The sequence below is a fragment of the Odocoileus virginianus genome, chromosome 22 (genome assembly GCF_023699985.2).
Source record: "Odocoileus virginianus isolate 20LAN1187 ecotype Illinois chromosome 22, Ovbor_1.2, whole genome shotgun sequence".
Lineage (NCBI taxonomy): Eukaryota > Metazoa > Chordata > Mammalia > Artiodactyla > Cervidae > Odocoileus > Odocoileus virginianus.
This window is the reverse complement of record NC_069695.1, coordinates 31831759-31844126: the sequence shown is the minus strand read 5'-3', so window position 1 is coordinate 31844126 and position 12368 is coordinate 31831759. Positions and strand designations below refer to the sequence as shown.

At 39.9% G+C, this 12368-nt stretch overlaps 1 protein-coding gene across 1 annotated transcript in view; it reads right to left on the bottom strand.

Moving 5' to 3' along the window:
• Nucleotides 1–3218, bottom strand: part of DSG4 (desmoglein 4) — a 31290-nt gene extending 28072 nt beyond the window's left edge. Inside the window, exons 1-2 of the mRNA XM_070453029.1 lie at nucleotides 3213–3218; nucleotides 580–615 (exon numbers count right to left, since the gene is read on the bottom strand). Coding sequence (XP_070309130.1) covers nucleotides 580–615; nucleotides 3213–3218 — 42 coding nt within the window. The remainder of the gene's footprint in view (nucleotides 1–579; nucleotides 616–3212) is intronic.
• Between the last annotated feature and the right edge of the window lie 9150 nt (nucleotides 3219–12368).

Below are 12368 nucleotides of genomic sequence, written 5' to 3'. Positions count from 1 at the left end.
TTCCATTTGATACAAATGTTCCCCTGTTTGCAACAGAGATTAGAAAACTAATTTTTTTTTTCAAAAGTTTCAGATTCTCAAAATGGAAATTTAACTACTGAAATAAAGTCCTGCTGGAGATAGAGGATAGTAGCTTTATATCCTGACTCCTGCTCTAAGAATCTGCACTAGATTCTCTGTTGTTTTGTTTAGTTGTGATTACATATTTTTTACTTTTGTATCTTTTACTCATTGATTTACTGTTAGTTATCTTCTTGCTGATGTAACTGTCAAAAAATCCTCTTCTCACTCTAATATGTAACTTTGCTTCTTTTTCTTTGATTTAGGTTGGAAAATGTATAGATAAGCTGATGGCATAGTTTGATAAGTAGGAGTTACTGCACTGAGCTGTCACAAACCATGGCTAAATGCATGGCTATTGGGGAATATAGGTTTTACCATTGCTATTTCAACTTGGAAGAAGTTCTTTCTCATCTTTTATCTCAACTGTTATGGTTTCTGATTTTTGATATATGATGCATTACAAAATTCAGTTTTTCTTTTGATTTTAAATTGAAAAATAGTTTTATTATACATTACCTCAACAACAAATTCACTGTTTACTTCCAGCACCACCTGTTATGGAAGGAAAAATATAAGCATAAATTTTCATAATTTAAAGGAAGCAATACCAGAAAAGCATTGACAGAGTTTTCATTAATTCATTTGTTAAATACTATTTTGTTAATAATATGGAATAAACATGGGTAATGCAAAATGAAAAATACAGGCTTTTTGCCCTCTAAAGGCTTAACTTTCAGGGAAGACAAAATTTTAACTTAAAGCAAGGCAGGTTAGGATACATACTTCAACATAGATACTGATGGGCTCAGTGAAAGGACAGAGTGGACCACTCAAGTTATCAAGGTGAATCCTGGGAAAGACTCATAGGAGAGGAGGCCATTGAAAGGGTCTTCAGGATGAACCTGCTTTGATAAGAGGAATTGAAGGGGAAGAAAATTTTCGCAAGAGGAAATCACAAGTACAGTTGTAAAGGCACTAAGTTTTAGAGGATGTTCTGGAAATTGTAAATAATATTCAGCCAGTTCAGTTCAGTCGCTCAGTCATGTCTGACTCTTTGCGACCCCTTGAACTGCAGCACGCCAGGCCTCCCTGTCCATCACCAACTGCCAGAGTCTACCCCAACCCATGTCCATTGAGTCGGTGACACCATCCAACCATCTCATCCTCTGTTGTCCCCTTCTCCTCCTGCCCTCAATCTTTCCAAGCATCAGGGTCTTTTCAAATAAGTCAGCTCTTCGGATCAGGTGGCCAAAGTATTGGAGTTTCAGCTTCAACATCAGTCCTTCCAATGAACACCCAAGACTGATCTCCTTTAGGATGGCCTGGTTGGATCTCCTTGCAGTCCAAGGGACTTGAGGAATTAGAGGAAATGATGAGGACTGTGGGTGACAAGGCTTAGATGTGAGCTTGGAGCTGGATCATGAAGTTTTGTATGCCAGGCTCAAGAGTCTAGACTTTACTGGGTAAGAGACTGGGAGTGATGAGAACATGATTTTTAAAACACGTCATTGACACAAAGAGGAGATTACAAGGAGAAAGTGCTTGAAGTTGACAGCCTTAGATAGCAGTTGCTTAGGTAAGGCATAGAACATGAACATCGGTGCTGAGGTGGCACTGGGAAGGGGAGAGGATGGAAGCTTGTGGGCTGCGGGGCAGAAGAGAGGAAGGTGAGCGAGGCTTTCTTGGAGAATTGAGGTACTATTAATAGAAACAGAAAATTCAGCAGGAGATTATCACTGCAGGGAGATGGTGACCTAAGTTTGTTTTATTTGTTTTCAGTGGGTTTCTGAAATTTGGAGTAGATATAAAAGCTATATGTGTGTGTGTGCTCAGTTGCGTCCGACTTTTTGCAACCCTGTGGACTGTAGCCCACCAAACTCCTCTGTCCGTGGGATACTCCAGGCAAGAGTACTGGAGTGGGTAGCCATTCCTTTCTCCAGGGAATCTTCCGCAACCCAGGGATCGAATCCACATCTCTTGACTCCTGAATTGGCAGGCAGATTCTTTACCAAGTATGCCACCTATAGAAGTAGAATTTATCCAAACAGGAGTTCTGTTTAAAGTTGAAGGAATTGAGGCTATGTCTTGAAACAGCTTAAGATAAAAGAAGTAGGCAGGGATCGGAATCTAATGGGAACTGCTTGTATTGTGCAGAGGTCAGAAGGGAGAAGTCTGAAAACAGAGGGCACCCTGAGACGAACAGAAAAGAGAGGTCAAGGGATCAGGGCTGTGGGTGTGCAGCAGATTCTGTTAGTGTGAGAATGCTAAGAAGGGGTAGGGGTTATGGTCCTTGCAGTGGAGGGCTGGAGAGGATGTGTAGTTCAGAAAGTAAAAGAAGTTGGATAAGTAGGTGAAGGAGAAGCAGCCAAAGAGCAGGCAGAGTGAGTGGACTGGGGTGCTGAGTTAGACAAAGAGGGAATATTTAGTGGTTTACATGCCGTAACAAGGACAAGGAGAATGGGAATGAGGACATCATGGGATCTAAAGTAGTCAGTCTTTGCTAACTTTTCCCAGGGGCATAAATCCAATTACAGGAGTCAAGAAATAAGTTATTGAGAAAAATGGAAATAGCAATTATAGATTACATTTTCAAGTTCAGAGATTTTAAAAGTGTGAGATGCAGTGAGGATTTAACTAGATCAAGTCATATTTTGGGACACCATGATCAAATATATAGTCTACAGGGAGAGGAAATGGGACTGTGGAGAAAGAGTGATAGGAAGAGAAAGGAAATGGAGGGGGAGAAGGGGGAAGAAATCAAAGGTGGTTACGACTGTGATTGAGGAAATTTTGTTGTTCTTTAGTCACTCAGTTGTGTCCAACTGTTTGAGACACCATGGACTGGAGCCCTCCAGGCTCCCCTGTTCACGGGATTTCCGAGGCAAGAATACTGGAGTGAGTTGCCATTCCCTTCTCCATGGGATCTTTCCAACCCAGGGGTAGAACTCATGTCTCCTGCTTTGGCAGTTGGACTGTTTACCACTGAGCCACCCGGGAAGCCCTGATTGAGAGAATAGGAATGGCTGAATCAGAACGGTGGGTGAAAGAGACCAGATGGGAGGAAGACTGTTTCTTCTTTTGAAACAGAGGGTCAAAAGAAGACAATGAAGAGAGAAAATCATTTGGAGGTGTAATTGGAGGACAACTACACGCATACCTACTCCGTAGTTCTGAACAGTTGGAGTGAGCAGGCGTGGGGATGGCTCGAAGAGACTGTCAAAGGCCTCTGGAAGCTGCCAGAGGGGAGGTGACAGGAAGCCAGCCCAACAAGCCCGAGTCAGAGAGGAGCCGTCGGCCCGCCTAGCATTCTTGAAATGATTATTCGCTCATTGTGCATTTGTTCTGTGCCTTTTCTAGCTGTACTTGACAGTCTGGGAGTGGGTGGACAAAGAATACGAGGGCTGTTCTGGTTTGGGGGTTTGTGGTCAAGAACAGAGCAGAGATGCAGGGAGGGGATCAGACACGACTGTGAACCCCAGAGAGTCAGTGAACTGAGACAGAAGCCTGGGACTGGTGGAGGGGCGCAGAGCAGATTTTGCAGGTGTGAAATGGGGGGCTAAGAGGGAGGGTAGGGTGGGGATTTGGAATGACAGGTGAGTCCAGAGAGGGTAAAATACGGAGGAGAAATTTGACAGTAGGGCCCAGTATTTCCTTTTAACTTACTTTCTCACTCATGTATACTTTTATTAGACATAGTAAAATATCTAGGCCTGGGAAGAAAGTTTATTATTGAGCAGATTTAATTGGTTGCATAAGATGTCTTATTTTGTAATTAATATTGCCTTTTGGGGACTTCCCTGGTGGTCCAGTGGTTAAGAATCCACCAATGCAAAGGATGCAGGTTTGATCCCTGGTCAGGGAACTAAGATCCCACATGCTGCAGGGCAACTAAGCCCCTGGACACAACGAAGATCCAAAGTATTGCAACTCAGACCCAACATAGCCAAATAAATAAATAAGTAGGCTTTTTTTTTTTTTAATATTGCTTTTTGGGAGTTAGGTATTCTTTTTGTTAGAAAAATAGATGATTCTGGAAGGTCTAAGAAAGTAAAAAAATCACACAGTATCCCACTACTTGGAAATCACCATAGTTAATATTTGGAGAAATTCTTCCAGGAATTTTTTTTTTTTAAACACATATACAAGTTGTAATTTTTTTTAACCAAAAAGAAATCATATTATAACATGCCATTTGATAATTTTGTTTTTGCACTGATTATTGGGGTAAAGGTCCATGTCAGTGAATACATGGAGACGTTGTATATTTTGAAGGTTGCCTCATGTACCACTTTAGTAGATGTCTTCCATTCAGGGTATCAGGATATTAGGATAACAGAGAACTGACAGATTCTGTGATTTAGAGCTGGAGACGAAACTGACATGTGATTCTCAAGTGCTGTCCTCTAGTGAGAGGTTAAGGGTGGTCTTGGTGGATGTCAGATGCTCGGTGAGCTCAGCATGTGAGCCCACAGTTACTAAGAAGCTCTCTGTCCTCATCTTCACTTCCCCCTCGTCTCTCTTCTCTCTCTCCTCGGCTTCTCCTCCTTCTTTCTCTCTCCTTTGATATTCTCTTCCACCTATTCCTCTTGTCCTACCTGATGTTGTCTTAGGTTTGACTGAGAATCATGCTAGCCTCAGTATGCTACTTCCTCTCTGAGCTATAATCAACCCAGTAACCTAATTTTAACTGGAAGGTAGTGAGAGTGAGTCCTAGCGGGGTTCTGCTCATAACTCAGTGAGTAATGTGGCAGTAATTTTCCACTGTATCCACCCTAGTTTCTGCCTACTTAAAAGTCTGCCAGGTTAATATTGGATGTGTGTGGTATGAAAACACCTGCTGGAGGATGGATCCAAATTACTGACTCTTTTTGTTAAGTTAATTAAGCAGGAGGCTATTAAACTGGGGTGGCTCTGATGCTCTGGTGTTGAGGCAAGCAAACCAAAATCTAAGCCTGTAAATGCCTCAAGGATAGCTGTTCACAAATAGTCCACTAGGCTTTAGGCTGTGTTTGTGGGCTTCAGTCGTGTCCAGCTCTTTGCAACTCTGTGGACTGTAGCCCCCCAGGCTCCTTTGTTCATGGGATGCTCCAGGCAAGACTGCTGGAGTGGGTTGCCATGCCCTCCACCAGGGGATCTTCCCAGGGATCGAACCTGTGCCTCTTGCATCTCCTGCATTGCAGGTCTTTACTCACTGAGCCACCTGGGAAATCCCAGGCTTTAGACTGCAGCACCAGTAATTTCTGTACTTTGCTTTTTCTCTATAAAAGCTTTCCCCTAGCCTCTGTGGGCAGAGTGTTTCTAACTGCTTACAGTTTGGTTATGCCTGATTTGAATCAGTTTTTGTTCAAATAAATTCTAAAATTTTAATATGTTTTAGTTTATCTTTTAACAATTCATTTACTCAGTGCCTAAAGCTTCTCTTGAATCACCTGATATTATTTTGCCAAATTGCCCTGGTTTTGCTTAAACCTTGCTGTCACATAATTATTCTTCTGACTGGGAGAATATTGATGTTTGTGTTGAACTATTCCTAATACTGTCGTACAGAAATCTTCAGAAATTTTTGCTTATGTGGCCCTAATGTTTTTTGAAAAATGATGTGCTTCTTCAAAATTTTCTAAAAAATTTAACCTAATCTTTTAATTTATTAAATAAATAATTAAATTAATTAATTAAACAATTAATTAAACAAAAAATCAGTGCTTTGGGTCCATCCTCCAGCGGGTGTTTTCATATGACACACATCCAGCATTAACCTTGCAGACTTTTAAGTAGGCAGAAACTAGGGTGGATACAGTGGAAAACAACCTAAGACATCTAAAAAATTTCATCACGAGTTTAGATAGCTGTAAAGGATGGAATTTAAGAATATTGTAAATGTTGATATTTTGAAATAAAACTGTTACACTACTTTTAAAATGTAGCCAGTAGAATCCAAAAGTTGTAGTCATTTGATGCCAAAGAACCCATCAGCAAAATAAAAAGACAAGTACTAAAATGGGGGAAAACATTTGTAAAGGATATGACCGATGAGTCAAGATCCAAAATATGTAAATAGCTTATTCAAGGTGACATCAACAAACAAAAAACCAAAACCCAATTGAAAAATGGCAGAAGACCTGAATAGACACTTATCCAAAGAACATTCATATGGCCAACAGGTACTTGAAAAAATGTGCAGTATCATTAATCATGATGAAATGAGAAATGCAAATTAAAACCATAAAGAGATATCAAGTAACACCTGTCAGAATGACTATCATTTAAAAGACCACAAATAGCAAATGTTGGTGAGGATATGGAGGAAAGGGGACCTTAGTACACTGTTGATAGACGTGTACACTGGTTCAGCCACAATGGAGCATAATGTGGAAGTTTCTCAGAAAACCAAAACTAGAACTATCATATGACCCAGAAATGCCACTCCCAGTCTCTGTGCCCCAGTTGATGAGTTTCCTGTCTTCCTGTTTTTCTCTGAAGGTCCTTAAAATAAATGGTATTAACTTTAGTAACCTGAATAGGACCTTTTCTAGCAATGTAAAAATGCCAAGGAAACTAAAATGTATGTGCCTATGCTAATCTCCAAGAATATGATGAAGACTCAGATGGGGTAAAGAGCTCACAGGTTAAAAGAGGGAGGAAAACAGATGATAAAAGATACTGGAATATCATACACATTGTAAAAGAAGCATGTGCAGGATACAGTGTTGGCTCATCTCGGGAAAGGAGTCCATTTTGGAACTGTAGATTGAGTTTGGGACATGTGATATTGAGTTCAAATTCCACTGTACCCCTTATGGTACATTTATGAGTCATTTATGCCCCCCAATTTTATTTATAAAATGAGGATATCTCTATTTATCTTTCAGGGTTTTTGTTATGTGTGTGAAATAACTTTGTTACCTGTAAGATGTTTTGCTAGTGGAAGGTGGTGAAATGGGATGGCAGTGACAGAGCTGATACCAGAGACCAACCCCTTGGTTGTCTCAATTTTTAACCCTCAAACTCAGTTTGAAACTCACAGCCCCATTGAAGTTGCCTGTTGTGTATAGGTGGGAAATATGGTAAAGTGACTTGGTAAGAAAGATAAATTAGAAATTAAACCCATGCATTCATTCACAAATTTTTATTGACAAAATATTATGTGACAGGCACTATCTTTTGTGTACAAGTTCCAACCTTTTATGATGTGTATATTCTAGAAAGAATAATAGGATATATAATATTCCCTAGCCATCTAATTTTTGGCAAGTTGTTAAAGTTTTTTCTGGGTCTAGTTTTCTTTTAAAATACTTTCTACTAGAGGGAATATGATGATTTTATATATGATATGGAGAATCTAAGTCATTACATGTGCGGACTGCAGTGTTGAAATACATATTACTCTCTTTCATACTGAGTGTATTTCAAGTTGTAGCCACAGAACAAGGCTATTTTTCACCTGCATAACTTATCTTTTTGAAGTCAGTTTTCGAAGTCATTTGCACACCCAGGACCAATTTATTAATAAGCAGTTCTCCCCTCAATAACACTTGTAAAAATAATTGAGGAAAGCAATGGCTGTTCTCAGAGGGAGATGCCAAGTTCAAGCCTAATTATACCACTTTTGTTTGTAATTGAAGGTATATTAAGTAGTGGCATTTTCGTTTGGAAGCCATATAATTTTCTGTGTAGAAAGGCAGGACCAACATTTCTCAGGCAGGTAATATCTGAAGGTTTCACTCCAGTCTCTCCTCTGACAACCCTGTCATCAGAGCTGCTCTCTGTGAGTGAAGAATTCCAACCTCAATCCCAAGTGGGAAAGAAAAGGAAATATCACTGCAGCTCAAACAACAGGTTCATTGCTTTACAAGGATTCTTCCCTGAATGCTTAAGTATAACAGGAGTCATAAGAACTGTATACTCAGGATCCAAAAGTTCTCTAAAAAAGAGAAATATCTTTGAAAGAAGGAGAGCATCATAGAGTCTCAAGAGCCATGAAATATTTTGAGAGCAGGACTTTTATGCTACAACTCTACAGGGAGATATTATTTGGAAGGCTATTAAAATTGTAGGTCATACTAGGGTAATAGAGATATATCTTGTTGTTTAGTCACTCAGTCATGTCCCACTCTTTGCGACCCTGTGGACTGTAGTCTGCTAGGCTCCTCTGTTCATGGGATTTTCCAGGCAAGAATGCTGGAATGGGTTACCATTCCCTTCTAGAGAATCTTCCCAACCCAGGATAGAACCTGCATCTCCTGCATTGCAGGCAGACTCTTTACCACTGAACCACCAGGGAAGCCCTGATATATCTTAGAATGGAACATTTATTTTTTTAGTTCATCATGAAGTCTGTAGGTATATGAAGGCAAAAATACATTTTTTCCCACTGGGGGGGTTAAAATTTATAATTTCGTAGCCATTTATATTAACAAAAAATAATAAAGATGAGGTTTGCTTCTATGTAACTTTTGGTGTGATGAAGACATTTTTTAATGCTCTATAACAAGCAGTACTAATACCAGTCATTTAAGGCTGTCTAGGGTATTCTGTTTAATACAAGTAAAAAAACGAATCAGATAAGTGTATTTTTTTTCCCTTATAGCCTATACTTCTAGAAATTTTCCTGTCAATTATATAAATAAAAACAAAATTCTGTTCCACATATCAGAATAGCATTGTTTTAAGTGAGAGGTTTGACAAGTTAGTTCTAAATATATTTTAAAATCTTGATGCTTGTTTTCAGCTTACAGTGAGATAGTATCTATATGCTTTGCCACCAACCTTATTTACTTTCCAAGAACCAGAATATTTTATTGTAATGTTTACATCTTATATATAGCACAAAAGATCACCATAGGTGTATGAAAATTCTTATCTGATAAAAGCTATGTAGCTGTTTTTAATGATTTTATCAACTTGATAAAATATATCCTCTCACAGCTAATAACTGCCCTGCTTTAAGGTGATTCCTTCCTAATAAAACCTATAGCAGTAGTAGTAGTGTTATTAGCTCAGTTGTGTCTGACTCTTTGTGACCCCAGGGACTGTAACCACCAGGCTCCTCTGTCCATGGGATTCTCCAGGCAAGAATACTGGAGTGGGTTGCCATTCCCTTCTCCAGAGGATCTTCCTGACCCAGGGATTGAACCTGGGCCTCCTGCATTGCAGGCAGATTCTTTACCATCTGAGCTACAGCAAAGTCCAATAAAACATATAGTTCAAAATAAAAAAAACCTTATGTAATTCATAGCATGACTTCCAGCTTTAGATTCTACAACCAAAGTTATGAAAATAATATTCAGGAGCCAGTTACGATTTGCAGAGTTTCTGCACTGGAAGAAACTTGGTGACATCATGTCTAACTGTGTGTCCAGATGTGGGGCACAGTGAGGCCTTTCGAGGTTGGGTGTCTTGGCCAAAGGTACGCAGCCCCTTTGAGGGGAAGCTGTGACTCAACCATGGGGCTTCTGAGTCTCAGTTCAGTGTTGATTGCACCTTACCACCCTGATTGGTTTTATAGTAGAAGTACATGATGCGCAGCATCCTTAGAAAAAAGATGCCAAAGGACTCCTGTGGTATAGTGAAACACCCTCTTGTAGCGTTGAGTTTGGGGGTACCTTTTATAGGTTGTCAGTCAAAATCTTGCTTAAAGTACTTTTTGTGGTTGAGGGATAGTTGTCACAGAGGGCCGTCTCTCAGAGGCTGCCACACCCTCGTTAGGGTAAGCTGCAGTGATGCTCCAGAGAGCCTTTGATTTCATTCATGAAAAAAGGTCAGAGTTCAGGTTCAGGAAATGAAAGGTAATTTGTTCTTGTTTAGTCACTAAGTCATGTCTGGCTCTTTGTGACCCCATGGACTGTAACCCACCAGGCTCCTCTGTCCATGGGATTTCCCAGGCAAGAATACTGGAATGGGGTACCATTTCTTCCTCCAAGGAATCTTCCTGGCCCAGGGATCAAACCCAAGCCTCTTGCATTGCAAGTGTATTCTTTACCACTGGGGCTTCCCTAGTGGTTCAGATGGTAAAGAATCTGAATACAATTCATTGGGTTGCAAAGAGTCGGAAATGAATGAGCGACTAACACTTTCATTTTGCTTACCACTGACCCACTGGGAAGCCCGAAAGACAAGTAGGCATGCCTTTTTTCCACAGCATCTATAATATTGTACTGATTGTCCTTAAACATTTCTTGCATTTATTCCAATGTTGAAACATGCTAGAAGTTTCTACTTCCCAATTCTAAAAGTTATTAATTGATACGTTAAGGGATCTATTAGAAATGCAAGTCTTTAAGCCTATCACCGTTATTAAGAAATGTAAGACACAAATGCTTTAGTGGGGAGTAGGGAGAAATTTGGGTGCCCCTGGTGGCTCAACAGTAAAGAATCCACCTGCAGTGCAGGAGCCACAGAAGAGGCGAATTTGATCCCTGGGTCAGGAAGATTCCCTGGAGGAAGGCATGGAAACCCACCCCAGTATTCTTGCCTGCAGAATCCCATGGACAGAGGAGCCTGGCGGGCTACAGTCCATAGGGTCGCAAAGAGTCGGACATAAATGAAGTGACTTAGCACGCAGGCATGCCGGGAGAAATTTAGTATCAAAAACTCCAAAATTACTAAGGATAGTAAATCAATACTACCAAAAAGAGATCCTGAGAATCTGGAATATAATACTCTTTCAAGATCAAGAGAAGAAAAAACGAACTCTTCAGTTAATAATATTGTCATAAAACATGCTTTACATAGAGGAATAGGAGGCAAAATTTAGTGCTCAAAAGTCACCTTTAAAATCTTGATACATGCAATCAGTTTTTCTTACAGAAACAAAAAGTTTTTCTGAGTCAAAATATACAGATAACCCACAGAAGTGTAACAAGAGGTCATACTGATGATTCTTGATTTCTGTTAAAGGTTAAGTCAGAATGTTCCCTCTTCCTTTAGTGGAATAAATTAACAGTGATCATTACAGCAGGGCATTGCAATTCTATTTGGAGTTTTTCAGTTTACACATATTTTTCAAAAACTGTCATTTCGTACTCTGTCTTCCAAGCTCAGAGAATGGAATGTCCTAGCACTGTTCCCTTCCAAGCTTGGACTGTGTGCCCTTTGGCAGCGTCGGGCTCTTGCACCACTTCTGAAGTTCATAGCAACATGAACTGCGGAAAGACAGTGCCTGCCAGACCAACTGTACAACGATTCCTTATCTTCCCTGCTTGGCTGCCTTCTGCCCTGTTGAGCTGACATTCACATGAGTCTCATATAACACCACTGCCTGAGAATAGGGTGGAAATCATTTAGCAAGCTTACATTGCAGCACCACTGCTGACAGTCCTGGAAGACTGAGGTGCAGCCAACTATAGGTATTTGGCTTTATTTGCTTGGGAAAAAAACCCCTACAATTTCCAACAATTCTCTTCTATCTTTCCACTTATTTTTTAACTGTTTTGACGAATTGGTCTGTCACTTGACCATTAATAGATTTAAGTCTAGTCTAATTTAACTTATTTTATTCTCAAATAGACTTTTCTAGTTGAATTACAATTGTTTGGTGAATTAACTAACCTGATCTTTGTTCCTCTAAGGATCTGGCATTAGGAGCTGCCTAATCTCTTTCAAATGGGCCTCCCTAGTGGTTCAGGGATAAAAAATACACCTGCCAATGCGGGAGATGCAGATTTGATCCCTGGGTTGGGAAGATCCCCTGGAGAAGGAAATGGCAACACACTCCAGTATGCTTGTCTGGGAAATCCCATGGACAGAGGAGCCTGGTGGGCTACAATCCATAGGGTTGCAAATGAGTCAGACACGACTTAGTGACTAGAAAACAACAGCAGCAATCTCTCTGAAGGCTAGAATACTCACTATGTGTTATGAGGATTGGAGGAAAGTAGTATAATATCCAAAATGCCATATTTACATTGAAGACATAGATCATGTAATTGTTCCCTTCCTGGACTGTAGGAATGCCTTAATAATTCCAGAAAGGGTTTCTCTTCATGGCATTCATTTTTCTTTAGTCATTTCTGAGGAAAAAATTCCTATGACTTAAATATTTTATAAGTAATTGCAGGGCAATCCTGACATAGTTAACATTCCTCCACATTGAAACAAACTCGCAGGGAAATAACTGTTTAAAAGAAATGGGGTTGATTGACTTCACTTCCCTAGAACCCATTTGCATTGAGAATTTTGACAGCAATTGGTCTGATTTAAGTGTCAGTAAAAGAAAATAGAAAAATAATTTCATTTCTGATTATAAATTATATAAATATTCCAGCAGTTTATCTGAATTAGAGTCTGTCTCTGATGTCATTTAGGTC